Here is a 26,121-nt window from a genome sequence, read left to right as displayed (position 1 = left end):
GGTGTGTGTGTGTCGCCAAGCTCCCCTTGCTCCGCATCCTGCGCTTCCGTGCCGCGTCATTTCCGGCCGCCTGCCCGCCGGTTGCGCGGGACGCCGGCGTCGTTGCCAAGAAAACGGGGAGGGCAGGACTTCCGCGTTTAAAGGCGCTCCCTGAGGACGGGGAGGGACTTCCTGCAGCCCGCGGCCCGGCGCGGAGCGATGGAGTCCTGCGGCCGCCTGTGGCTGGAGAGCCCCGCCGGGGGCCCGGCGCCCATCCTTCTGCCCGCCGACGGCAGCGCCCTGATCCTCGGCCGGGGCCCCCTGACGCAGGTGACGGACCGGAAATGCTCCAGGAACCAAGGTGGGCGGGAGGGCACGGCTGCGCCGGGGCGGGCGGACGGGGCCGGGCGCGCTCTGACCGCTCCCGCCGCCCGCAGTGGCGCTGACCGCCGACCCCGGGACGCGGACCGTGACGGTGAAGCAGGTAGGGGACCTCCTGCCGGAGGCGGAACGGCCCGCGGACGGGCCGGTTTCCTCTGGGTGGCCCTTCTTCGAAGGCCTGGCAGCGCGCGCAGCCCTGATTGGCGGCGTGCAGGGAGGGGGTGGGGCCTGGCGCGTGGTTGGTGCAGAGCAAGAGCTTTTAATTGGCGGATGTTGGCGGTGGGGCGGAGCCAGCGCATGTTCCCTGTCGCTGCAGCTGGGCGTTAACCCCTCCACTGCCGGCGCCCGGGAGCTGCGGCGGGGCCTGGAGGGGGCCCTGGCGGTCGGGGAGACGCTGTACCTGGTCAACGGGCTCCACCCGCTGACCCTGCGCTGGGAGGAGCCGAGCGCGGCTGGCCCGGAGCCACGGCCCGACACGCCCCCCGAGAGCCCCGGGGAGGCCCGGGACCCCGAGCCGGAGAAGAAGCGGCGGCGGAAGTCCTCCCCGGGCTGGGAGCACCCGGAGAAGCTGCTGGTGTTCACCGCGGCCGGTGTGCAGGCGCGGGGCAAGGTGGGGGTCACCGGGGGGCAAGGTGGGTGTCACTGGGGGCAAGGTGGGTGTCAGTGGTGGTCAGCGGGGGCAAGGTGGGTGTCAGTGGTGGTCAGCGGGGGTAAGGTGGGGGTCGGGGGGCAAGGTGGGGGTAAGGTGGGGTCAGCGGGGGTAAGGTGGGTGTCAGCGGGGGCAAGGTGGGGGTCAGTGGTGGTCAGCAGGGGCAAGGTGGGGGTCAGCGGGGGGTAGGTGGGGGCGCTGCAGCCCCTGGCCCTGCTGCCCTGGCCACAGCGCTCACTGCCTGCGCACCACACCAGGTGGCCAGCTTTGATCTGGACGGGACCCTCATCACCACCCGCTCAGGGAAAGTCTTCCTACAGGCCCAAATGACTGGAGGTAAGGGTCGTGAGGGCAGCGAGGGGATACGCCTGGGGCCGCCTCCATCCCTGGTCAGACCTGCCATGCCCACCCGCCCAGGATCCTGTACCCCGAGGTCCCCCGGAGGCTGCGGGAGCTGGAGGCTGACGGCTACAAGGTGGGTTGGTGTGCATGTGTGCCCATTATCTGCACGCGCATGGACAAGCCTGGCCTGCTGACGCCCTCTTGTCCCCCAGCTGGTGATCTTCACCAACCAGATGGGCATCGGGCGTGGGAAGCTGCGAGCAGAGGAGTTCCAGGCCAAGGTGGAGGCCGTGCTGGAGAAGCTGGGGGTGCCCTTCCAGGTAGGGTCTGGGCTGTGGCAGGACAGAGGCCCCAGTGTGGCTGGTGAATCCATCATCAGGCCTCGGCAGACCTTCCTTGCCCCCAGGTGCTGGTGGCCACTCATGCGGGCTTGTACCGGAAGCCAGTGACGGGCATGTGGGACTTCCTGCAGGAGCAGGTGAGTCCCCAGGGCTCCCCTGTCCTGGGACGCAGGCACCCTGTGGTGGCATCAAGAAGTACGGCAGACCCAGGGGCTGGGGTGGTGAGGAAGGCAGGGGCTGCAGGACAGGCCTCCGCTGCCCCTTTTCCAGGCCAACGAGGGCGTGCCCATTTCCAAGGAGGACAGCATCTTCGTGGGAGGTAGCCCGCGGTGCTGGGGGGCAGAGACCCCAGCCGGGGACCCACAGGTGCACAGCGAGTTTCCTTTGGTTGCAGATGCAGCTGGGCGCCCAGTCAGCTGGGCCCCGGGCCGGAAGAAGGACTTCTCCTGTGCTGACCGCCTGGTAAGGCCCAGGCCCCTGCCCGCTGCCTCGCGGACCCCTGCCAGCCTGAGCTAACTTCTCCTTCCTGCCAGTTTGCTCTCAACCTGGGCTTGCCTTCGCCACACCCGAGGAGTTCTTTCTCAAGTGGCCAGCGGCCAGCTTCCAGCTCCCGGCCTTCGACCCAGTGAGTCAGGGGGCAGCGATGGGGGTGCTGGTGGAGTTGGGCTGGGGGCTCATCTTCCACCCCACTTCCCAGAGGACCGTGTCACCCTCAGGGCCGCTCTGCCTGCCCGAGTCCAGTGCCCTCCTGAGCTCCAGCCCCGAGGTGGTGGTCGCTGTGGGGTTCCCTGGAGGTGAGAGGCCCTGACCCTGGGTGTCCCTTGTCCCATTGCGAGGGGCTTCCACTGAACCCACCTTGCCCCACAGCTGGAAAGTCCACCTTCCTTACAGAGCACCTTGTATCCGCCGGCTACGTCCACGTGAACAGGGTAGGCCGGGGCCTGCACCCCTGCCCCACCTGCTCCCCCCCGACCCCAGTGCCCCCCTGACCCTGGTGTCCCCCAGGACACACTGGGCTCCTGGCAGCGCTGTGTGAGCGCCTGCACAGCCGCACTGAAGCAGGGCAAGCGGGTTGTGATTGACAACACGAACCCTGATGCCGCCAGCCGGGCCAGGTAATTGTGGGGCAAATGTTGGGGATGGGGTGCGGTGGGCAGCTGCCCACTGACCCCCTCCCGCAGGTACCTGCAGTGCGCCCGGGACGCAGGCGTGCCCTGCCGCTGCTTCCTCTTCACGGCCACACTGGAGCATGCACGCCACAACAACCGGGTGAGCCAGTGAGCCCCGTCCACTCCCACCACCCCAGCCTGGCCCTGGCCGCCTGACTCCCGCCCGGCCCTGTGTCCCCATAGTTCCGCGAGATGACCGGTTCCTCTCATGCCCCCGTGTCCGACATGGTCATGTACAGCTACAGGTATGGCTTCAGGTGTGGGGGCCCAGGGGAGGGGTGGGCACTTGGCCGCCCCCTCACCACTGCCCGGCTGCAGGAAGCAGTTCGAGGAGCCAAAGCCAGACGAGGGCTTCGCCACCATCCTGCAGATCCCCTTCCGGCTGCAGCTGGAGCCACGGCTCGAGCGCCTGTACCGCCAGTTCTCCGAGGGCTGAGCCCGCCGGGCGCCCCCCCCAATAAATGTGCTTTCTCCGTATGCCTGGCCCCTGGCCCATGTCTTGTTGAGAGGGGGACCTTTCCCCAGGTGGGTTGGGGTGGAACGGCCCTCCCACAGCCTACCTAGGACAGTTCCAGGTAAGCCAGGAGGGTCTGGGACTCTGGTCCCTGGGCGCCAAACCTGGCCATGCCCACACTGCCATCATCCCCCCCGGAGCAAATGAGGCCTGGGCAGACTGACTTGGACACTGGCCAAGCGCCTGTGCAGTGACCGATGCCACAGGTATGGCTGTTCAAGGCTTTATTGGGGACACACACAGGGTGGGGGGGCATCCTGGAAGGCAGGACACCGTCCTCGTGCTGGGCAGTGCCATCCCTGGGCCCCGCTCAGAAGCATCTGACCTGGAGGCAGGGGGCAGAGTGGGAGGAGCTGGGGGTGCAGGGGCGGCACCTGCACCCCCAGTCCCTCGCGGCTCCCTCCCCTATACCCCACAGAGCCCCCACTCACCAGTCTCTGCCGGGCCTCGTCTCCGACTCCTGGAGGGGGCCCTCCTGACGGGGTGGTCTCTACCCCCCCATCTAGGGGGGAGGGGGAGATGAGCCTCAGGCACTGCGTGTCCTGGCCCCCGCCCCCCACCCTGTCTGCTCCCAGCCTCACCCCACGCTGCTGCTGCTCCTGCTCCAGGCTGCGCTGCAGCACCTGCTGCTGGTTGGCAATGACACGCCGGAGGCCGTTGACAAAGCTGCCCTGGTCGTGCGGGATGAGGCCGATGAAGATCTTCTTCTCCGAGGAGTACAGCAGCATGAGCACGCGCACCTCACACGAGGCCTTGTAGAAGTGCACGCAGCCCGCCTGCGGGGCGCAGCCCGTCACCGCGTGGCCCCAGTCAGCTTGCCACCCATGCGGGGAGAGGGGGCCAGGGCGTGGGGGGCTGAGGACTGCAGGGTCGGCCTTTGAGGAGACCCTGGGGGCAGTGCCCATCGAGCCTGGGAGACCACAGCCGTGAGGCAGTCAGTGGGCAGTGCCGAGTGTGGGTGTCATGCCCCATCCCAGGGGTTCCCAGGCAGTGGCCCTCGGGGACCCTGGGCGACCACTCACAAAGCCGTTGTCCATAACCCGGCAGAGGCTCTTCAGCGTCTCCAGGTCCTTGGTGAAGTGGAACTGCACCAGGCGCGAGTTCCGGAAGAGCGGCACCAGGGTGGTCTGTGGGGGCCAGGGTGCACCTCAGCCCCGGAGCTCGGCTGGTCCTGGGGGCTCTGGGCCATGGCCACCCGCACACCCCGACGGGGGCAGCCCCCACCCGCCCTGCTCACCAGCAGCTGCTGCGGGATGAGCCGCATGTGCAGCCTCCTGGGCCACTGCTCGGTCCTCCTGCGGAGCCAGGACTGCGTCAGCAGGCGCCGTGCCCGCCCTGTCCCGCCCCCCGCCCCACTCACAGGATCTCGCCTGGTTCACGTAGATGTGCGCGGGCAGCCACCGCCTGGACCGACTGTTGGGCTCCGGCCTGGGCTTTGGGGAGGGAGAGGCAGAGAGCCGACCTCAGGGCTGGGCCAGGCCCGGTCAGCCTCGCGGGTGACCTGGTCCCTGGCCCGCACCAGGCTCACCTCCTGCCACTCCATGATTCCGCTCCAGGCCAGAATTTGTTGTTGACGATCTGGACAGGGCCTGCGACGCCCCCTGGGCCCACCACCTGTGGGGAGGGGCAGCATGGGCCACACGCCACCGCTCCCAGGCCGCAACAAGTCCTGCCCCTTCACTGAGCCCACGCACGTGCACACACACTACACTGTATCTAACAGAAGCCAGGCCACCCCTGCTTGGGCACTGCCAGGCTGACCCCCTGCAATGTGACCCCATCAAGCCTTGCCCCAGTGCCCGCGACTGGACCCACCTGCTTGCGTGTGGTGATGACCTGCCGGATGGCGTTGACGAAGCCACTCTGGTCGTAGGGGATGAGGCCCATGAAGATCTTCTTCTTGGACGAGTAGAGCAGCATGAGCACGCGCACCTCACATGGGGAGATGTGGGGGAACAGCATGCAGCCCGCCTGCAGGGGACAAGGCAGTCAGGGAGCCCGGCCCCTGGGGAGGCTGCAGCCCTCGGTGCCAGGTGGGGCCTGGTGTGACACCTCCCCTCACTGTGCGGAACTTCCGTTCCCCTTCGGTAACATGGCAACAGCCTGTATACATTAAGCACTGCATAAACGCTCATATCCTGGGGTGCTGGCAGCTCTTCAGTGGGCCTGGGGGAATGGGAACCGACGGCACGTGGCACACCCAACCCAAATGCGCTTGCCCCATCCACCCTGCCTCAACCCTGACCTATGAGGGGCTGCGGGGGCACAGCAGAGACTTGCTGTCTGGTGAGGGGCAACCACCCACTGGGCACACAGCCGACACCAGGGGCCACAACAGAGCAGCCCTGGAGGCAGTGACGAGCTTAGAGGACCCCAAGAGGCAGCAGCACGCAGCACCCAAAGCTCCTGCCAGCCAAGCTTACTAACGCGCACTCCCAGCGACCCCAGATGCCAGTGGGGGGTACTGCCCTCCATCCTGCCCCAGAAGGGAAGCGCTGCCCGAGCCCCTCCATGGGAGCCCTCCGCACTCACAAAGCCGTTGCCCATGACGCGGCAGAGCCCTTTGAGCGAGTCGCAGTCTCGGTTGGTGAAGTGGAACTGTGCTAGCTGCGAGTTGCGGAACAGGGGGCCCAGTGTGGTCTGGGGGCAACAAGGGTGCCCGCTCAGTGACCGCCAGGGGTGGGGGCAAGGAGGGCCCAGTAGGGGAAGCAGGGCCGTGAGGCTCACCAGCAGCTGCTGCGGGATGAGCTGCATGATGAGCTTCTGCGGCCACTGGTCTGTCTCCCTGCGGGAAGTGGGGTCAGCAGGGCCAGGTGCACCCACCCAGCCCGCACCCAGCTCGCCTGCACACTCACAGGTTCTCCCCCCGGTTCACATAGGCCTGGCAGGGCAGGGCTCGCTTCAGCTTGGCCGTGGAGTCAGAGAAGGGCCGGCGCTTCTGTGAGCAGAGGAATGTCACCAAGGCTGGATGCCCCAGCCTGCCTCCCACCGCCATCCGGCACAGCCCCTCACCTCCTGCCACTCGAGGACCCCGCTCCAGGCCAGCAGCTTGTTGCTCAGCCGTGCTCATTGACGGCCAGGCCCCCGAGGGTCAGCCCTGGGGAGGAGGGCCCAATGGGACCCAGCGCCCCGAACACTCGGGCGCCTTCCTGCAGGGGGATGGGTATGAGGTGAGGCCCAGTGGCTGTGCCCACCCCGGGACCACTGGCGCCAGCAGCCAGGCGTAGGAGAGATTCCATCTGTGCCCTTCCTGCCGGCCGGGACCGACCCAGCACGCCACTGAGTGGCCACCACCTTGAGCTATGAGCCAGCTGGGGCAACAGGCGTATCAGCCAGGCCGCGGCTCCCAGCTAACAAACACCAGGGACTCAGCCGCCAGCGCTCAGAACGCTGGGAAGGTTTGCCTTCAAGGGAAAGTTCCGGTTCTCTGCCGTCTCCTTCCCTCAGCCACCATGGGCTGGTGGAGCCAGTTGGGGGGCTGGACGGGGCTCACGGTCCAAGATGGGGCCCAGTATCTAACCACAAAGGGGGTGGCCAGAAGATGCCGCCTCAGGGCTGGGCGCCCCAGGGTGGCCCAAAACCACAGCCCGAGGGGGCGTACCTGCCCCGGGGCTGCTGGAGCACAGCCACAGCTTAGGGTCACACAGGTGACCACGAGTGTCCAAAGACCCGGGTGGAAGACCACCAGGGAAGCAGCTTGCCTGGCTTGCTCGGATCTGGGGGAGGGAGCGCGCCTACCCATCCGGGATGCCTGCCCAACACCCGAGCACCCGGAGATGGGGTCAGTACACCGCTCCAGGTGCGTGCAGGGACAGGGCACGCGTGCGTCCTGCAAGTCCAGGCGCACTTGCAGGAACTTAGGGGAAAGCCCGGTTCCCATTCCCAAAAACTCCCTGCGTCCCGGGGAGCTGCCCCAGTGCAAGTGGCCGTTGCAAGGGGCTGCGCGCCCGGCGCTCCCAGGCGCGGGAGGCCGGTGGGGTGCGCACGCCCCCACACCCTCAGAATAGCCTGGACACACCGGGGCCACAGGCGGCACCCTCTCCCATTTCCTCCTTTCCTCCCCAGACACAAACCAACTTTGCAACGGGAAAAACAAGCGCCGCCCGCCGCCCACCCCGCGTTCCGCACCGGCAGAGCAGTCAGCAGTAATTTGAGCCCGGACCCCACCCCCACACACACCCTAACCCAAGGGTAAGCCTGATCCCGGCCGGGGACCCCCACCCTGCCCGAATCCAGAGCGCGGACAAAGGCGGCGGAGCCCCGGGCACGAGGGGCGCGGGGGGCGGGGCTCTGGAAGGCTCTGGAAGAGGAAAGGGGCGCGGGGCTCACCATGGGAGGGGCGGAGCGGGCGCGGATCCGCGGCGGCTGCGGGCCCCGGGCGCTGGCGGGCCAGGAGCGCGAGCGGCCGGCGCGCACCACGAGCGGCCGAGGGGGCCGGCCGCGCCCCCCGAGGGGCCCCCCGGCGCCCGAGCGGTGCGGGGCGCGGCGCGGACGGACCATGTCGGACGCTGCGGGGCCGGACGGGGCGGGAGCGGGGCAGGAGCGGGGCAGGAGCGCCGCACGAGAGGGCCTGGACGGGGCGCGCACCGGACCAGGCGCGGGGAGCAGCGGCCCAACCACTGCGGCTGCGCGCGGGGGAGCCGGGCCTGGGGGCGTGGCCGGGACCAACCACTGCAGGCCGGGGGGCGAGGGGCGTGGCCAGGGCGAGCCACTGCAGGCCGGGGGGTGGCAAGGAATGCGACCACCACACGGGGAACTAAGGCGGGGGCGTGGCCGGGGCGAACCACTTTGGGCTCCGGGAGCGAGGGCGTGGCCGCGCCCGGAGCAAGGCGGGCCGGGGGCGTGACCGGAGCGAACCACTGCGGGTCAAGGGGGCGATGAACACGGCCACTCCAAGGCGCAGGGGCCGTACCAAATTCTAGCGCGAGGGGAGAGGGAGAGGTAGAGGAATCCAAAGAAGGACGAAGCTAAAATGGCTCTGTGCTGGGTAGGAGTCGGGGACAGCGGGAAGCCCTCCCAGTCTGAAGAATATACCAAAGGATCTCAAGAGGGGAGGACGAATAACGGACCTGGGCGGCCAGGGAGCCTATCAGAGCGTGCTGGGGGGCAGGCTGCACCATCTGCGAGGGGGAGCGCTTAAGGCTTTCCTTCCAAGGTGGTGACGCGATGTAACGAAAGAAGACTACAACTCCCAGGAGGCCTCGGGTGACGCCCCGCCCCCTGTTAGCGGAAGATGCGTGCCCATTGGCCCCGCGTCCAGGCTCCGCCCCCACCCAGTGCCAGAGAGTTGATGGAGGGAAGGGGCAGCAAGCCATAGGTCAGGTTTGGACCCTGTTTCCATGGACGAGCGCTGCCTACAGAAGGTAACACTGGAAGGGACCTGATGAGAAGCAGCAAACTACGGGGCTGCAGAAGGCGCTTTCCCAGGCCACAAGCAGGGAGCTGGATGGGAAGATGGAAATGAGACCGCTGCGAGTAGAACCAGCGACCATATGGGATCCCCATATGTGCAAGTTGTCCACTAGGCTATGGCACTGGGCACCAACAAATAAATCTCTTTAAAAAAATCTCTTGCTTGAATGAAAACTTCAAGAGATATTAAAAACTCCATGGGAAGTGTGTATTATGAAAAAATATATATATACCTGATTTAAACTTTTTTTTTGCATAAAAGTAAACATTTTAAAACTCCAACTTTTGGGCCAGGCACGGTGGCCTAGCGGCTAAAGTTCTCACCTTGAATGCTCCAGGATCTCATATGGGCGTCAGTTCTATTCCTGGCAGCCCCGCTTCCCATCCAGCTCCCTGCCTGTGGCCTGGGAAAGCAGTCGAGGACGGCCCAAAGCCTTGGGACCCTGCACCTGTGTGGGAGACCTGGAGGAGGTTCCTGGCTTCGGATTGGTGCAGCACCAGTCGATGTGGTCACTTGGGGAATGAATCATTGGATGGAAGATCTTCCACTCTGTATATCTGACTTTGCAATGAAAAATAATAAATCTTTAAATAAAATAAATCAGAGATCAGTCATTGTGGTTTGTGGGTACAGTTCTTAGCATTCGATGTTGCGGGCCAAATGGGAGATCTGTCTCTGCCCTGTCGTACAGTGTGGAGAAAGCTGTAAGCTCCCGAGTGAGACGACTGGAAACGTGTGTCAGAACTTGAAACGGCGTGACAGGACTCAGGGACGCTCGCTGAAGCCATCTCCCATGGCCATCTGGACACCAGGCTGCCCAAGCCAGCCCGTGCTCCCATCTGTCACACTGCTTACCTCCTGAGTAGCTGTTCCCAAACCCTGCTACGCCGACGCTCAGACCGTGCGAGCCAGGCTGCTTGCCCTGGACAGCCAGGACAAGCTCGGCGTCCTAGGGGAGGCCCTCGCTGCTTTGCAATCTTTAGTCCTCAAGCCATATAAAGGAAGAAAAAGCTCACACGCTGTGGCTGTGGGTGCAGCTGACAGAAAGACTCTGGCTGGGAGGAACTGTGGTCCTACCCGGAGGAGACACATGTGCTAGTTAGTCAAATGGCTACATTTACAAACATGGTTATTAGCTTTGTCCAGCTCATCATGGGCCCAGTGCTGACCCCATTATGGTGAGGTGGGGGCATGTGACAAATTCTGGCCAATGAGATAGCAGCAAACATGCCAGTGCTCAGCCTGGTACACTTTGGGGCTGGGGAGGGAACAGACCGGCCCAGGCATCGACTGTCGCTGGGTAAGAAGCAAGCTCTGAATAGCACCATGAAAACTGGCTGTCACCCTGAAGGTTGCTGCAGTGGGTGGGGGCTGGGGGCTGGGGGTGCTGCTATATAACCCAGCCTCCGCCCACAGTAAGGCCCGCTCTCCTTACCCACCCACTGCTGTGCCAACTGGCTCAGTCACAGGGCATGCGGCACGCACAAGTGAACTCAGGACACTTAGAGACACAGGCAGAGACAATGGGAACTTGGTCTGGCTTTTTTCCTTTTTGCAAACACGGCTAGCTACCCTGGCAGGCAGGGTCTGTCTGACCCTCGTGCTTCACCGAGGAACCCCGGGAACACTGCCAGGACAGCCATGGCTGCTGCTGCACACCCGCAGCCCATATCCAGCTAGGTGGCCTTCACAGGGGAGACCCTGTAATGGCACCTTGCACACAGCCTCAGGGCTGGGACCCCTCACCCTGGCTACCTCCGGCTTCCTCAGCTGCCCCGCCCCCAGGCCCAGGGACCCACTTGACCTCTGGGGCCGCCAGTTGTGTAACCCAGGCCCCAGAAACTGGTAAGCAATGAGCTGGAGCTGGAACAACTGTTGGTGGACCCATGCTTTACAGTAAAGATGGTAGCTGCAGGGGGTCCATGTGGTGGTATAGTATGCTAATTCTCTACCCTGTGATGCTGGCATCCCATTTGGGTGAGAATTTGTGTCCCAGCTGCTTCACTTCCCATTCTGTCCCCTGCTTAGGATCTGGGAAAGCAATGGAGGATGGCTCAAGTCCTTAAGGACCCTGCAGCCATGTGGGAGACCCAGAGAAAGCTCCTGGCTCCTGGCTTCAGATCAGCTCAGTTCCAACCACTGCACCCACTTTGGGGAGTGAATAAGTGGATGGCAGATCTTTTTGTCTCTCCTTTTCTTTGTAAATCTGATTTTCCAATAAAAATAAAGCTTAAAAAAAAATGACAGCCACCAAAACCAGGAAGCTCCCAGGAAGGAGTTAGGAGATGGCTGGCCCCAAGGGCTGTCACAGGAGGAGACCGCTGGCTCAAGTCAGGAACCTGGGACTCCATCCAGGTCTCCCGTAGCTGAGCATCCTTCTCGGCTTTCCCAGGCACATCAGCAGGGAGTTGGTGGGGAGAAGCGCAGCCAAGACTAGAACTGGAGCTTGTACTGGATGCTGGCAGTGCAGACAGTAGCTTAACATGCAATACCACAACACTGGCCCCATCCCTCTTACATAAATAAAGCTTTTAATAAAGGCAATCTCTTAATCCCATCTCCCACAGACGTTTTGAGATCCCTGGGACAACAGCAGGGTGCCTGCAACCAGGACACAGAGCCACCCACAACGAGGGACTGGTACAGACAGCTACTGCTGAAGTGGGAGAGCAGCCAAGTTCAATAACAGCCTTGGACCGAGTTCTGTGAACAAACAACACAGGAAGTGTGTGGCACCCACGAGCAGGTGGAAACGCATCGGAACCCCAAGCCAGCCTGCTGGCCTCTGTGTTGGGAAGTGGTTTGCTGGGCACGGGCCAGGACAGCGGGTGGGAAAGGGCTTTGGTATTGAATCCCAAACACTGCAGGGCCTCCGCCCTCAGGACTCTCCTCAGGTGGGGGGCCTCAGCAGGCTGGGTCAGGGCGTCCTGACCACCGTCCTGCAGCACACACTGCACAGGGAAGGGCTCCGGTCCTGGTGGACATGGGAATGAGACACAGAGGAGGCAGGTCGGGTTCAGGGTCACACAATGGGGGGGGGGGCCCGGGGCTGAAGCTGGAACAGGACCCCGTTGGCCGGAGACCCTCCTCAGCTCTGAGCCAGGGCAGTCACATACCCCACACACAGCACTGATCCCCGTGGGTGTCCCCGGCTCCCTCCAGGCTTGGTCAAGGCCACTGGGACTGTGAGCCCCCGTTTCCCACTGTTGGAAGCCCAGCAGCTGGGGCCTAGAAACTTCTCAAACCTGTTTACTTTGGGACCAGATGGTTTTCCTGCAGGGGTGGGTCAGGTGGCAGGGGTTGCCATCCATGGGGCTCCCGATCACCCCAGGCCCCACCCCCCAGCCACCTGGGCCTCAGCGCCAGCCCACCTGCCCGCTTCTCCTGGCTGTGGCTCCCTGCCCAGCCCCGCAGAAGGGGGTCTCTCTCTCAGGGGCTCAGTCCTTTCCCTGAATCACCTACCAGAGGTCGCGCAATGGCAGCCCAGTGGCCTCCTTAGCCCTGTGGGCCAGTAGATTTTGTTTGGTCCTCACAGTGTTTTGCGTTTCAATTTGAATGCCAGGAGGCGGGGCAAGCACCCGCCAAGTTCGCCACAGTCCCCATCAAGCCCTCACCCATCTGTCACCTGTCTCCGAAGGCTGCCTGGGGGCCTGCCCCGTCGCCCCTTCCTTTGCTGCCCCCACAAGCCCTCCTCTGCCCAGAGAAGGGTGTCCCCAGCATCCCGGCCCTCTCCCCAGCTCTGAAACCACAGCTCCAGGGACAGCCCAGGGATGGGGTGGCCAGCTCCGAAGGTTGCAGGGGCCAGGCGAGTCACAGAAGTGAGCGAGCCAGCTGAGGTTAAGGAGAGGCCACGGCCAGAGGTAAAAGCAAGTGGTTTTTTTTACTGAGCTACGGTGAAGGCATGGAACAGAATACAAACAGGGAGGAAACCGGAGCTTATATTTTCAGTTCAAGATTGAAAAAATACAAATTGAAAAATAGAAATATTTAATTATTAAAACTCTCTTTCATAATTCTCTTGTTCCTCTGAGCTGAAGCTGGGAGGCTGACCTTCGCTGTGGCACCAAGGGCATGAGTTTCAGATTTGACCTTAGGCCCTCGTGCTGGGAACGGCATGTGGCACGGGGCTCCTGACGGACAATGGCTGGCACCCAGGACTGCCCAGGCAGGCCACAGCACCTTGCGTCTGCAGGAGCTGGCGCTCAGCAGCTGCTCATTCAGTCTGGGCAGGGTGGGCCACAGGGCACCTGCTCCCCAACCTGGCCATGAACTCGGCAGGTTAAGGGCATCGCCCACCCCTCTGGCTTCCCACAGGATCACACATTCAAGTCTGTTGGTGAGGCCCCGGCAGGGGATCCAGGCTGGAGCCTGGCTCAGGGCAGAGCTCAGGAGCAGTGTCCAGGGAGTCCCAGGATCTGTCCCTTCAACGTCTCAGTGGATCTGGGGGTTCCCGGTGTCCTCACCAAATGCTGCCACCTGCGGCTGAAGGGGGCCTGACGGGTCGCCAGGGCCACAGCCATGGCCACGAGCACTGTGCTTCGGAATTCTGGCTGGTCTGTGGAAACAGTACGTCTTCCTCAAGTCATCTCCTGCAGGTGCCACCGAGCTCGTGGAAGCTCTCTGTCCACACCTTGAATAAATAAAGCCCTGGGCGGGCATGGGCTGGCTGCAGAGCGCCCTACTGGCAGGCGAGCCCCTTCTTTAGCTCCCGGAGGACAGCGTCGCGCGTCTGCTCCGTGTACTGGTCGTAGCTCTTGCTGTGCTTGGACTCGTAGTGCCGCTTCAGGTTGTACTCCTTGAGCACGGACACGATTTTTCTGCAGATTAAACACGTGGGCAGGCTCTTCACCTCCACAAAGAAATAGTCTCGCTCCCATTTCTCTCGAAACACGCGGCCCTCTCCTTCTCTCTTTCGTTTTGCCGCTTTTGATAGAGACATGGGTACAAGAAATGATTTCACTCTCCTCTGCACGCTACCACAGCGACCACCACAGTGCCAGCCCTGGGACAAAGGCCGGGCCTCTGCCTCGCGGTGGGGGAGCAGGAGGGGGTGGTGGGGACTGTGGCGAACCGGGGAGCCCGCGCCCCGCTGACACGGGCAGCTCCGGCCCGCTGCTGCCAGACAGAAGGGTGGGCCCGGGGTGCCAGCGCTTGCGACTCAGCAAGAGAAGCCAAGACTAGTGACCGTGTGTGTGTCTGTGGTGTCCCACGTGGACGACTAGCTTGTAAGGAAAGTGCCAAGTATGCTAACACAGGGAAGGCCAAACAAAACCCATCTGAGAGGGCCCGGGCCGCCAGACTGCGGCCTCTGCACGGCAGGTCCCGGAACCCTGCACCTCCGGGGCAGACCAGCCCCGTTTGCTCCAGACCCTGCAGCACCAGCCACCCCCGGGGCCTCTCAGAGCATCCTCCCTGCAACAGCCCAAGCCTGTGCCCCGCCAGGCCTGCTGCCTCAACTGGCCACACCGTGTACCCTGTCCCAAGCCCAAGGGGCTATGCTGCTGGCCCCGGGCTGCCCTTTCCACATCCAGCCCCACACACCCAGACCCCCATGAGCACCACCTGCACTCCCATGGGGCACCTTGCCCCAGACATCCCAGGACACTGGCTGGCACCCGCCACCACCAGCACGCAGCCTGCCCCCAGCCCTGGCCTGGCTCCTCCTGGCTCCCCGCCTGGCCCCGTCACCCTCCACAGCCCAGCTGGTTGTTGTGACACAGGTGCAGAGGTGCTCCCTGCCTCCAGCCCCCTGGGGCCCCGGGACCAGCCCGCACAGTTCATTGCAGTGAGCCCCCTGCAGCTCCTCTCCGGGCTCATTCCCGAAGCATCCATCAGCTCACACCTCCTGCCCCGGGCCCCCTCCTTGCCCCCCTGGCTGCGGTTTGGCTTTGGAGGCCCCGCGGGGCACTCCGCCACCTGCAGGGCTCCCGCTGCAGCAGGGCCAGGGCCGGGGAGGGACGTCAGCGACCGAGCCGGGCGTGTGGTAAAAGGAACTTTATTGGGGGCGTGGTTCAGATGAGGTCCATGAGGATGTCGTCCTCCATGCCGCTGGGCTGCAGGCCCGGCTGGGGGACCGGGCCCCGGGGACCCCCGCTCAGCAGCATCTGACCTGGGGGGCAGTGGGGAAGGGACTGCATCTCCCAGTAGTCCCTGGGGCCCTGCAGGGCCCTGGGCCTGCCTCTTCCCTCTACCTGGGCGCCCGAGGCACCCGGCTCTCCAGCAGTCCAGGGGCAAGCGGCCCACCAGACACCTCACGCCCCACCTGGCTGCAGACACGCGGTTTCCCATGAGCCTCTGCTCACCTTCCCGACCATTTCTCTGGTCCAAGACCTCATTTCCCAGTGACCCCCAGGACATGTGGGCGACCAGAGCGAGAAGCCCCACCCCACCAGCCTCCTGCCCATGCCTGTGCATCCCGGTGGCCCACGAGCCCCCGAGGGCCATGGGGCACCCCCTTGTTCTTAGGTCCAAAGGCCCCCCTCAAGAGCCTGTGGTGTCAGTGGGTGCTCTGGCCCAGGGCAGACCCTCTCCCTCCTCCGGGGCCCGCTTACCTGGCAGCGGGGCCCGCGGGGGAAGCTGTGCAGGCCAGGACTGTGTGGGTGGTGGGTGTAGCAGTGGGGGCCCCAGCTGGGGCTGCCCCAGGCCCTGGTGTGGTGGAGGCAGCAGCGCGGGAGCCCCTGGTGGTTGGAGGTGGTGGAGGGAGGCCTGTGGTGGGGGCACCCCGCTCTGGGGCTGGGGGACAAAGCATGGCTCAGAGGCCTCTTCTGAGGGCCCTGGACAGTGGGGAAGGTTGGGGTGGGGAGGGAGAAACTGGGCCCAGTCCCTGGCGGAGCTCCGCCTCCCTTCCCGTGACCAACCCATCAGCAGGCTCCACAGGGCCCCAGCTCACCGGGGGCGGGTTGAGGAGCAGGCTTCGCAGCTGTGGGTTGGCCCCAGGGTTCTGGGGTCGGAGGATGGGGCCTGGAGGGGCTGGACCTGGGCCTGGGGCTGCTCCAGGAGGTCCCTGGGTGGCTCCAGGTGGGGTCTGGGCAGCTCCCTGGGGCTGTGGCTGCCCCGCTGTAGCAGTAGTGCCCACAGTACCCTGAGGCTGGGGCTGAGGCGGGCGGAGCTGGAGCTGGTAGGGAGAGAGGAGAATAAGCGAGTGAACAGAGCCCCCACCCAGCTCCACAACCCCACAGGCCACCCTGACCAGCCTGCTCCTTCCCGCCAGCTCTGTCCTTACCAGATTCTGCGAGGGCCGTGTCTGGTCCTCCAGAAGGGGGCCCAGCCCTGGGGGCGCCTGCTGCCCCCCCATCTGCAAGGGAGAGAGGCAGGTCAGTGACCACGGGGGGTGGGGGGACACACTGTCTGCAGGGTGACAGATGACAAGCTTGGGAAGATAGCCCAACACCCCAGGGATGTGAGGGGACAAAGGCTGCAGGCACCCACGGTGGGGGACAGAAAAGGGCCCAGGGCGCCGCTCACCCCTCGCTGCTGCTCCAGCTTCTGCTGCTGCACCAGTTTGTGGTTGGTGATGACCTGCCGGATGCCGTTGACGAAGCCGCTCTGGTCGTAGGGGATGAGGCCCATGAAGATCTTCTTCTTGGACGAGTAGAGCAGCATGAGCACGCGCACCTCGCACGGAGCCGTGTGGGGGAAGTGCACGCAGCCCGCCTGCGAGGCAGAGGCACCGAGACCCATTCAGCCTCTCCAAAGACAGCAGCCCTTTTCCCTTCCCTTCTAGAAGGGAGCCCAGGCACCTTAGGGGGTGGGGCAAGGCAGGGGTTCTGCCAGCTGCCAAGACCCCAGCTTCACAACTCTGAACCCTGGCTACTGCCTCACGGGCCACCCCCTGCCCACAGCCACGGTGGGTCACAAGAGGCTCAAAAGGCGCATGAGCAAAAGGATTGGCAGATGCAGGATCGAGGTGACTGATCCGCCATGACAAGCCATGGGCCACATCATTCCATGAAGATAAGACGACCAGGACCAAGCTGGCACCTGGCCCAAGGTTCAGTCTGGGACCACACCCCGGCCATGGTCCCGAGGGGAGGCACAGCCTGCCAGCCCCATGGGGGCTGCTGTGTCTGTCCCAATCCCATGCTTAGACAACCAGAGCTGCCACCATCACCCGCCAGCACCCTGTGCCTGCAGCCGCCTCGACTCAGCCTTGCTCCAGGAGCCTGGCCTTGGGGACACCATGTGTAACTGGCAGCCTGGGTAAATCCTCTGGAAAGACCCCTGGTGCCCACAAGCTTGCCCCAGCGCCCCCAGCCCTTCCTGGGAGGGAGGAGGGTCACTCAGGAGCCGAGCTGGGTCTGTCCCCCAGGCTGGGGCCTTCCTGGGTGGCGTGCCCTGTGCCAACGCAACAGGGCCAGACCAGGCCCTGGGGTGCCCCACGACAGCCGACAAGAGCCAAGGAGATGACACCAACACTGGGGCAACATGGCCCTGAGGGCGCAGGCACAGAATGGCACTGCCAACAGCCAAGGGCTACCATGTGAGAGGGCTCCCTGATCCTCCTACCCCCAGTGGGGGGCAGCGTCACCCCCCAGCAGCCCCATACCCAGGGCACCCTGGGCCAAAGGTTGGGGAAGGCAGACTCACGAAGCCACTGCCCATGATGCGGTAGAGGCCTTTGAGGGACTCGAGGTCCTTGTTGGTGAAGTGGAACTGTACCATCCTCGAATTCCGGAACAGCGGGCCCAGCGTGGTCTGCGGACACAGGGACACCTCAGGATACATGAGGCAAGCCAGGAGGGGCGGCAGGGGAGAGAAGGGGAGGGGAGGGAAGAGGAGGGGAGGAGAGGTGGGAGGGAGGGAAGGGAAGGCACAGGAGGGGCAACAGAGAGTGGGGGAAGAGGAAGAAGAGGTGGGGGAGTGGAGCAGAGGCTCAGAAGAGGAGGCAGGGGAGGGGAAGGAAGGTCCAGGAGGGGTGGCGGGGGGGGGGGGGAGAGCCACACTCACCAGTAGCTGCTGGGGGATGAGCTGCATGATGAGCTTCTGAGGCCACTGCTCCGTCTTCCTGGGGGGGAGGCCAGCAGGTGTTGGTGGGACTTGGTCCCCCTCGCCATCCCCTGCTGCCCACCACCCTTCACCCCTGCCCTCCCACTTACAGGTTCTCTCCATGGTTCACATAGACCTGGCAGGGCAAGGAGCGTGTCAGCTTGGTGTTGGCATCCACTGAGGCAGGCTTGGGTTTCTAAGAGGAAGGAGAGGGTATGATGGGGTCCTGGAGCCCGGGGCCCATGCTCCAGGCCACCTCCCCCGACAACACGCCTCACACCTTCCAATTCCACAGATGCCAGGGCCTCTGCCGCTCCTCAGGCCTACTGCCCCGGCCCCTCTCACACAATGTTCTGGCACCTTCCCCCTGGTGCACTGACACCACAGCCCCTGGGGGCCACACACCGCTCACCTCCTGCCACTCAAGGACCCCACTCCAGGCAAGGAGCTTGTTGGAGACCGACTGCTGCCCACCCAGGGCTGGAGCCCCCAGCTGGCCTGGGGGAGGGGCACTGATCGAACCAGGGGCCACTGCAGCTGCCTACAACAGAGAGACGGGGAGGGTGGGCTTATACCAGCTCCTAGGCGGGGCAGTCTGGCAGGAAGAGCTGCTCCTGGTTCTTCCTCTCTTCCCCATGCCTGGAACAGCACCTACCATTCCCAGTGTCTCAGCACCAACAGTCCTCCAAGCGGCTCTGACCACCCGGAACCACAAGCCTCGCACCCTGGGACACAGATCCCTGTCACCCCTCAGGATGCGGCCACGGGAGGAGGGAGCAGATGCAGAGTGCTAACCTACCATGGCCGAGGCCCCAGGCTGCGAGGAGGGCGCCAGGCCCGAGCCAGGGGCCACTGTTGATACCAGGCTGGGCTGGGAAGCAGGAGGTGCCTTGGGGGCCCCAGAAGCTCCTGGAGGTAGTGCAGGTGCAGTGGCCTGGCTGAAGGGGGGCCCCACGCCTGAGGCAGCTTGTTGGAGAGGGTTGATGGGAGAGACTGCAGGGAGAGCAAGGGAGGTGGTTGGGATGGGACCAAGCGGCGCGTGGCAGGGCCTGCCCAGGTGGTCTAGCCCACCCACCCGACTCACATCGGGGGCCCAGCCCGGCCTTCTGGTTCTTGGCAGCCTCCACAGCATTCTGGGCAGCTACTTGGGCTGCACTCAAGTTCCCGGGGACCTGGGGTGGAGGAAGGAGCCGGTGGGGAAGGTGAGCCTCGTGGCCACACACCCGCAGTCCCATGGGGCAGCATAGCCACCAGCCTCGAGTCCTGGGAGCTGTCCCCCTCCCCCAACACCCATACCTGGTACTGTGGGGGCACGGGCGGCAGAGGCTGCTGAGGAGCAGCTGACAGTGAGGCGCCTGACGGAGCTGCAGCGGGCAGAGGCACCTGCTGCTTCGGCTGCAGGGGGCCTGGGGCTGAGCCACCCCCGACTGAGAGCCAGGAAGGATTGAGGGTGAAGAGAAGGGGAGAAAAAATCCATGCCCAGGTCAAAGGGACCAACAGACACACCGACCAAGCACCTTTGCCCACCCCCTGGCACCCGGCCTCACCAGGCAGCACAAGGCCCCGCACCAGCACCATGTGCCTGGGGTCCTGGCTCACGTCCGCAGGCGGCTGCAGCGGCTCCAACAGTGACGGGGGAGCCGCCTTCTCAAACAGAAGGCGCAGGGCAGGCAGCTTGCGGGGTGACACCACGGAGAAGTGGATTCCCTGCTGCAGGGCGAGGTGGGCAGGGCGCTGAGGTGGGGCTCCTGCCCCAGGACAGTGGACTCCGCCCACCCCACTGTGCTCCTTTCTGAGCCCCGGCTCAGCACATACACGCCACCCTGGCCCCTCACCTCCCCGATCTTCTGAACAAGGCTGTCGGTGGTGCAGCCCGAGTATGTGGTGCTCTCCACGGCGGGCAGCAGGTACGGGGGCGAGTTGCAGATCAGCAGGCAGACCCGGTGCGTCTGGCCACTGCGGGGCCAAGGTGAGGCTTGGAGCAGGGGAAGTCCAGGGTCCCAGACCCAACCCTGGCTGAGCCTGCCCCACACCCCGCGCTGCAGCTGAACACCCCACTGCATCCGGGCCTGCGGTCAGCGGGCAGGAGGGTTAGGACAAGCGGAGGGCTCCCCACCAGGCGGAGAGCGCGGGGCTCACTCACATCTGCTCCCGCATCTTCTTGAAGTCGTCGAACAGCTGCAGGGCAGTGCTGAGGCCTTCGGCAATGAGGCTGCAGCTCTCCCCACCCCCGCCCATGAACCTGCGGAGGCCGGAGGCCGAGAGTCAGCCCTCAGACGCCCGTGTCCCTGCGGAGGACAGTGACGCTACGCAGTTCCCTGCACTGTCCCCACAGGGCCACGGCACCAGGCCAAGGGCAGGGACATCTGTCACTTTACTTGGGAGGTCTGGGCACCTAAGCTGTGGCCTGGTAAGCCAGCCCTAGTCTCACCTCACCTCCTAGGGGGCAGGGAACCTGCGTCCCACCAAACTGGGGGTTCAACTGTGCCTCCCCTTCAACTAAGCAAGTTGAGGCCCTTCCCCTCCTTCCCAAGCACCTCAGAATTTATGAACAGGGTCATTTCCATTTTATTTGAAAGACACACACAGATTGACACCAGAAGAGATACTCTCTACTCGCTGGTTCATTTCCCAAATGCAACAACTGTCAGGGATGGAAGCCACAAGCTGCACGCAGTTGAACCCAAGTACCTGAGGTACCACCTGTGGCCTCCCAGAGTGCACATTAGCAGGGAGCTGGACAGGGAGTGGAAGAGTTGGGACTTGAACCAGGTCCTCTGGTATGGAAAGCAGCGTCCCAGTCTGGCAAGTGTACCTGTGCCACTCGCGGGCCCCGAGGTCACCAGGGGACCAGTGTCACCGTCCAGAGCAGACAGCAGGCAACACACACACAGAGGGGAGAAGCTGCGTGAGGCCCAGGACAGCGCCAGCCCAAGTCCAGGGACCCCTGGGCCTGCTAGACTCCGGAAGGGGAACAGGCAGAGTCCCCAGCAGCATGCCAACTCGCAGCCCCACCCAATGGCGTGTCCACTGGGGCCGAGGACACCAGCACAGCTCACACCCCTCATGGAGGGGGCTGGGCAGCCTGCCCGGTGGTGGGGCCTGCTGTGGCAGCACAGTCCAAGCCCTCACCTCCAGCCTGCTCGCTTGCCTGGCTGCTAGCTCTGTCTACCTCTCTCTGTGAAGACCCAAGCTCCGTGTCACTGCCCTCTGTGCCCTCCCCCAAGAAGCCTTCCCTGACTGCTGCCCAAGGCACCCTGGCAGCCTACCCTCTTGTCCAAGCAGCCTCAGGAAGGTCACGGCTCAGGGCCATCTTGGTGACGCCCCACAAACAGGGCCTGGGGAACCCCACCAGCTCCATTCCCAGCCCTCCTTATCCTCACACAGACTGCTGCAAGGCTGGTCAAAGTCAGACAGCGTGGACCCCACCAGACACAGCCAACCCCAGAACCAGCCTGCTGCCCAGCTTCCTGCTGCGGCAGAAAACAAACTGCTCCCTCTGGAGCCTTCTCGGGACAAAAGCCACTGTGCCCTGGCTGGGTTGGGGCCATGGAAAACACCTGCTTGGAAAGACATGGCCTTGAAAGCTAACACAGAAGGCCTGGATCGAGGCAGGAGATGGGGCGGCAGGGGACACCATGACAAGGGCCACTGCGAAAGGCTCAGGACACCAAGACCCTGCAACCTTCCTCAAAGCAGCCCCAGGGGCCAACGAAATGCTTGAAACTGTGGGACAGAAATACAAAACAGTTCACCTCCCCAGCTGGGCCTGGCACTGTGGCCCAGTGAAAGTGCCAGCTACGACACCAGCGTCCCAGCGTCCCTGCTGCTATGCATTTGGCCCAGTGCCCCGCTGATGCACCCGGAAAAGCAGCAGCGGAGGGGGCCGGCGCTCAGCCCCTACACCCCCGTGGGAGACCTGGGAGATCTGGGCACCTGGCTCTGGCCAGCTGTGGCTATTATGGCCGCCTGAGGAGCAAACCAGCAGATGGAAGATCTCTCAAACTCTGCCTTTCAACCAAGCCAATCCTTCAAAAAGATTTAATAAAAGCACCTTGGATCACAGGCATGTCACACCCCCAGGTGTGCCCCACCCACTTGCCTGAGTCACGGGCATGCTCAGCGGGCAGCCTGATGAGGGGCTCCCACGGGCCAGCCACAGCCCCAAGGCCCAGGGCCGCCGTGTCCTGCTCTCCGGGCACTGGTGGCACAGGTGAATGTGCAGACAGCAGGGCTGAACAAACAAGAAGCCCCAGGGTCTCCCTGTGCCCCCAACCGTGTCAGGGACTCTAGCTGCCTGGCTAGGGGAAGCCCCCACCCCGACCACCCACAGATGGAGAGCGGAACGGCTCACGTGCAGCTGCCCAGGGTCACATGGCAGGCCTTGTTCCTTCAGTAACTGACATCCGGGGAGAAGATAAGGACTCTCCAGGCGGGAACAATACTCGCCTTCTTGTGACCGTCACAGGCACTTAGCTCAGAGCGACCTGCCCGCTGCACAATGACTACTGGGAGCAGTAACCAGCGGTGCCCTGGGCTTATCAGCTGATCGGGAGTGAGCAAAGCAGGCCTGTGTGGCGCCAGCACAGCACACTCCAAGCCACACAGAGGTGGCGGCATGGGCAGCTGGGGGCCAGGCAGCACCGTGGAATCTGCCCAAGGGGCTGACGGCGCTTCCAACACCTACGAGGCCAGGGCCCCGGAGACGGGCTCCCTGCAGCTCTCCCTCCCCATTTCTTCAGCCAGGATCTCCTGAGGGCCCCAGGGGGCCTGGGTGGCGGGCAGAGGAAGGAGAATGCCCTCAGGGAAGGCTCCCACCAGGGAGACGCAGGCCTGGAGTCGCTGGGTCACTGCCTCACTCACCACCTTCCCTCAGGATGCTCAGGATCTGGGGACGTGATGTGGACCAGGCCTCTAGCACAGGACACAACTCTGCCCACAACTTACCCTCCTACAGTGGCAGGGCAGGCACTCAGGGAGCAGAGGTGAGCAAGGTCCTTCAACTCCCCGCAATCTGGGTGTCCCCCACTAAAACCCAAACGCACAGCAGGGACAGGAACCCACAGCCCCTCATCTGCCAACGATCCGTACAAGCAGCCGGCAACAGAGCAGTGCCCAGGCACGAGTGAGTCCCAACCCCAGGCCGGACCCTCAGCCGGGCAGGATGGGAACCCGCTCCAGGATCCTTGCACAACACTAAGATGCAACCGCCGTGGGACCCAGGAGACAGAAATACCAAACAATAGGACACCGGCCTCTTTTCCAGCCACCTGCAACACTGGCACCCATGCCAGGGCGCTGGTTCGATTCCCATTCGTTCTGCTCCCAGTCCAACTCCCTGCTAGCGTTCTTGGGAAGGCAAGTTCTGGGATCACCCATGGGAGACTCAAATGGTCCCTGGCTTTCAGTCTGAGCACAGGCTACTAGTTTGAGGAGTTAGCAGACAGAACACACACACACACACACACAAGCACGTGCCTTCTGCTATCTCCCCACCATCATTCTGCTTTTCAAACAAATATACTTAAAAAAAAGTCTATCGGGGGCCTGGCAGCGTGGCCTAGTGGGTAAAGTCCTCGCCCTGAACGCCCCGGGATCCCATATGGGCGCCAGTTCTAATCCCGGCAGCTCCACTTCTCATCCAGCTCCCTGCTTGTGGCCTGGAAAAGCAGTCGAGGACAGCCCAAAGCCTTGGGACCTTGCACCCACATAGGAGACCCAGAAGAGGTTCCTGATTCCCGGCTTCGGATCGGCCATTGTGCTCACTTGGGGAGTGAATCATCGGACGGAAGATCTTCCTCTCTGTCTCTCCTCCTCTCTGTATATCTGACTTTGCAATAAAAATAAATAATCCTTTAAAAAAAACCTTTTTTTTATTAAATAAATCTTTAAAAAAAAAATCTATCTCGGTGCAAACTACTTTCTGCAGCCCGTGCAGTTTCTCCATTACTATCCTCTCCGCTCTCACACTGCGTGGGTTTCAACACTACCCTGCGTCACCATCAACAGCTTGGAACCCCACGTCCCCTGGGCATTCCGCGGTATCCCTGCTCACAGAGGTGCTGTTTAAACAGATATCGGCTCACTTAACCCTCCAGTACCCGGCCCCAAGGGCCCCCTCAATCATCCTACTTCCCCCGAGGACTTCATGTGGGTACCTCCACACCCTACATGGGGTAACGCACTCCCAAGCACACTGCCACACTGAGCCTGCAGTGTGACGGCTAGGACCCTAGCAGCCGTGTGATTTCCTCCACTGGGAGGAAGCCAGTGGCTTGAGCACGGCCACTTGGGCAGGCCTGTGGGGCAGCCTCTGGGTGTCCAGCCGGCCAGGAACCAGGGGCCCACCGCCAGCGGCCAGGGTGCACCTTGTGGGAGGCGGATCTTCCAGCCTCCAGCCCTGGGCGAGTTGTGGCCTCCTCACAGGCTCCAGGGCTGAGCCGCCCGACCAGCCTGCTCCCCGTTTCACGATCCCAGAAAGTGCAGCTGTTTTAAGCCACTAGGTGCAGAACTGAACCTGTGTGGTGCAACAAAGGAGACAGCTCAGCGGCCGAGAGAGAGGTGGCAGTTAAGACACCTGCACTCCACCCACATTGGGGAGCCTGGGTCCCACCCCTAAGCTCGGTCTCCTGCCTCCCAAGAGGCGTGGGAATACCCAAGGAACAAGGGCCTGGTGTACCCCTATCCCTCCCCGACACACAGGATCTCCATCCCCATACCTTGTTCCCTCTCTTAAAACACAAACACACACAGAAATAAAACTCAAGGGACCGACTTTGGGAAACAAGCTAGCCAAGGGAGACAGGTTCCCTGCAGAAAAGAACCTAACCCTCCCATTCAACCCAGGGAAGTGGGGTCAGCGGTGTCTCGCCTGGCCTGGCACCCACTCCTTCTCGGCCCTGGCACTTCCAAATGCAAAGAGGAAACCAGACAGGGAAGTTGGTGCTGGCGGCGGGCCAGGCTGCCACACCCGGGAGTTTTTCTCCACTTCTCAAGCACGAAGGAACCCTTTGGCCCAGGCACCCCCTCCAACCCCTCCGACCCCTCGCAGGGGGAAAGGCTCACTTAATGCCATCGAGCCAGGTGACAAACTCGTAGGCGCTGCTGGTAGGCGCGTGGCACTGGACGTAGGACTCCGGGGCGCAATCCACGGTGTTGAACACCACCAGGCTGTACTGGGTCCCTCCATACTGTGATGGGAGGGAGGACACGGCGACCTGGCATCTCAGGCAGCCCCTGTCCCCCAAAACACCCGGCAGTCACCCCCCGACCTCCCCCAGGCCCCGCGGGAGACCCCCACCCAGACTCACGTCCCCACCGAAGTCCGTCTCAGCCGGGGGGCCACCGTTGAAATACCTACGAGAATCGGAGGCGAAAGATTGGGGTTCGGGTCCTGACATATAGAGGACTAAAAAGTATATATATATATATACATCGTAAATAATAGCAGGAGGGCGGGGCCGCAGTGGCGTGGCGGAACCCGCACTCACTCGATGGCCGGGAGCAGGTAGTGCTTGCGGAGCCCCTCGAAGTAGGGCCCCAGGTTGGCCGTCCCCTCAATGACGAACACCACGTCGGCCACGAGGCCCCCGGCTCGGGCCGGGCCCTCCGACCCGGGGACCATGCCCCGCGCGGAAGAGGCGGCCGCCGTCGTCGCCGTCGTCGCCGCAGCCACAGCGGGAGGAGCGCCAGTGCGCCTGCGCCGAGTGCCTTCCCGCCCCGGCCGGCCTCGCGCGGCGTCCAGGACGCCAGCGGCCATGTTGGTGCGGGGCACCGAGGCCCGGCTCGCTTTGTTCTCATCTGTTTCACTCACACCCGCAGCTGCGGGCCAGGCTCGGAAGGGGCGAGAGCTAGCCTCCTTCCGAGGCCCTGGAGGCCGATCCGCAATGATGTTTTGAAGACTTTTCGAGAACAAAATAATACCTCAGAAACGCGCCCGTCGACCGCCATATTTGAGCGGGGCGGTTTTTTTTTTTTTGGAACGTTGCTCGCCTCGCAGGGAGAACCGGGATATTGGTTGCTAGGCAGCGCGCACGCGGGCCGTGTTTTGTCCATCTGGACGGTTAAGTTTCGTTCTGGGGCGGCGGGGAGTGGGGGCGGGGACGGATCCCACCCCCTCGTGGCCGACCAGGCTCCCTGGCAACGCCGCGAGGTCGCCTAGGACTGGGAGGGATGTGGGGGCGTGCTGCTGTTTATCTCGGGGACACAAAGCCGGATCCCGTCTCGGGGTTGCTAGGCAACAAGGGAGCGTTGTTTTCGGCCAGTGGAGCCGGGAAGCTGGCCGGGTGGATTAAAGTTGTCAACGCGACAAAGAGACGTTGAGAAAAAAAAGACATGGAATAATCCCG

The 26,121-nt window shown here is 63.6% G+C and overlaps 3 protein-coding genes across 5 annotated transcripts; 1 reads left to right on the top strand and 2 right to left on the bottom strand.

Moving 5' to 3' along the window:
* Positions 1-187: 187 nt before the first annotated feature.
* On the top strand, positions 188-3,338 carry PNKP (polynucleotide kinase 3'-phosphatase). The gene is given in 18 exon segments (XM_004596966.2): positions 188-340; positions 417-463; positions 677-970; positions 1,267-1,318; positions 1,321-1,345; positions 1,427-1,484; positions 1,564-1,671; positions 1,758-1,829; positions 1,963-2,011; positions 2,087-2,154; positions 2,226-2,247; positions 2,250-2,317; positions 2,390-2,486; positions 2,560-2,621; positions 2,698-2,807; positions 2,874-2,961; positions 3,045-3,106; positions 3,180-3,338. Coding segments are annotated over 18 exon segments (1,542 nt in total). The 5' UTR covers positions 188-198; the 3' UTR covers positions 3,298-3,338.
* A 244-nt stretch (positions 3,339-3,582) lies between these two features.
* On the bottom strand, positions 3,583-7,912 carry PTOV1 (PTOV1 extended AT-hook containing adaptor protein). Its single transcript, XM_058674088.1, is given in 15 exon segments — positions 3,583-3,700; positions 3,807-3,877; positions 3,957-4,151; positions 4,398-4,502; positions 4,613-4,667; positions 4,732-4,808; positions 4,904-4,935; positions 4,938-4,989; positions 5,191-5,346; positions 5,908-6,015; positions 6,103-6,160; positions 6,231-6,313; positions 6,388-6,437; positions 6,440-6,524; positions 7,705-7,912. Coding segments are annotated over 14 exon segments (1,239 nt in total). The 5' UTR covers positions 7,876-7,912; the 3' UTR covers positions 3,583-3,700; positions 3,807-3,865.
* A 5,243-nt stretch (positions 7,913-13,155) lies between these two features.
* MED25 (mediator complex subunit 25) lies at positions 13,156-25,501 on the bottom strand. 3 transcript variants are annotated; one of them, XM_036492524.2, is made up of 18 exons: positions 25,264-25,501; positions 25,084-25,129; positions 24,839-24,963; positions 19,917-20,015; positions 19,609-19,729; positions 19,321-19,483; positions 19,070-19,200; positions 18,858-18,945; positions 18,573-18,766; positions 18,186-18,314; positions 17,884-17,969; positions 17,735-17,792; positions 17,375-17,482; positions 16,253-16,441; positions 16,011-16,082; positions 15,678-15,902; positions 15,340-15,520; positions 13,156-13,711 (listed from the first exon to the last, which is right to left on the bottom strand). In XM_036492524.2, exons 1-18 carry the CDS (start codon positions 25,395-25,397, stop codon positions 13,467-13,469), a joined length of 2,394 nt encoding a protein of 797 aa, XP_036348417.2. In that variant the 5' UTR covers positions 25,398-25,501; the 3' UTR covers positions 13,156-13,466. The 3 variants fall into 3 exon arrangements, with proteins under 3 accessions (XP_036348417.2, XP_058530170.1, XP_004597024.2); XM_058674187.1 differs by having other exon boundaries at positions 13,440-13,605; positions 25,264-25,488; XM_004596967.2 differs by lacking the exon at positions 13,156-13,711 and adding an exon at positions 14,768-14,897 and having other exon boundaries at positions 25,264-25,488.
* Positions 25,502-26,121: the final 620 nt, after the last annotated feature.

This window comes from Ochotona princeps, chromosome 16 (assembly GCF_030435755.1).
Source record: "Ochotona princeps isolate mOchPri1 chromosome 16, mOchPri1.hap1, whole genome shotgun sequence".
Taxonomy (NCBI): domain Eukaryota; kingdom Metazoa; phylum Chordata; class Mammalia; order Lagomorpha; family Ochotonidae; genus Ochotona; species Ochotona princeps.
The sequence above is the reverse complement of the archived record's forward strand: the minus strand, read 5'-3'. Positions and strand labels throughout refer to the sequence as shown.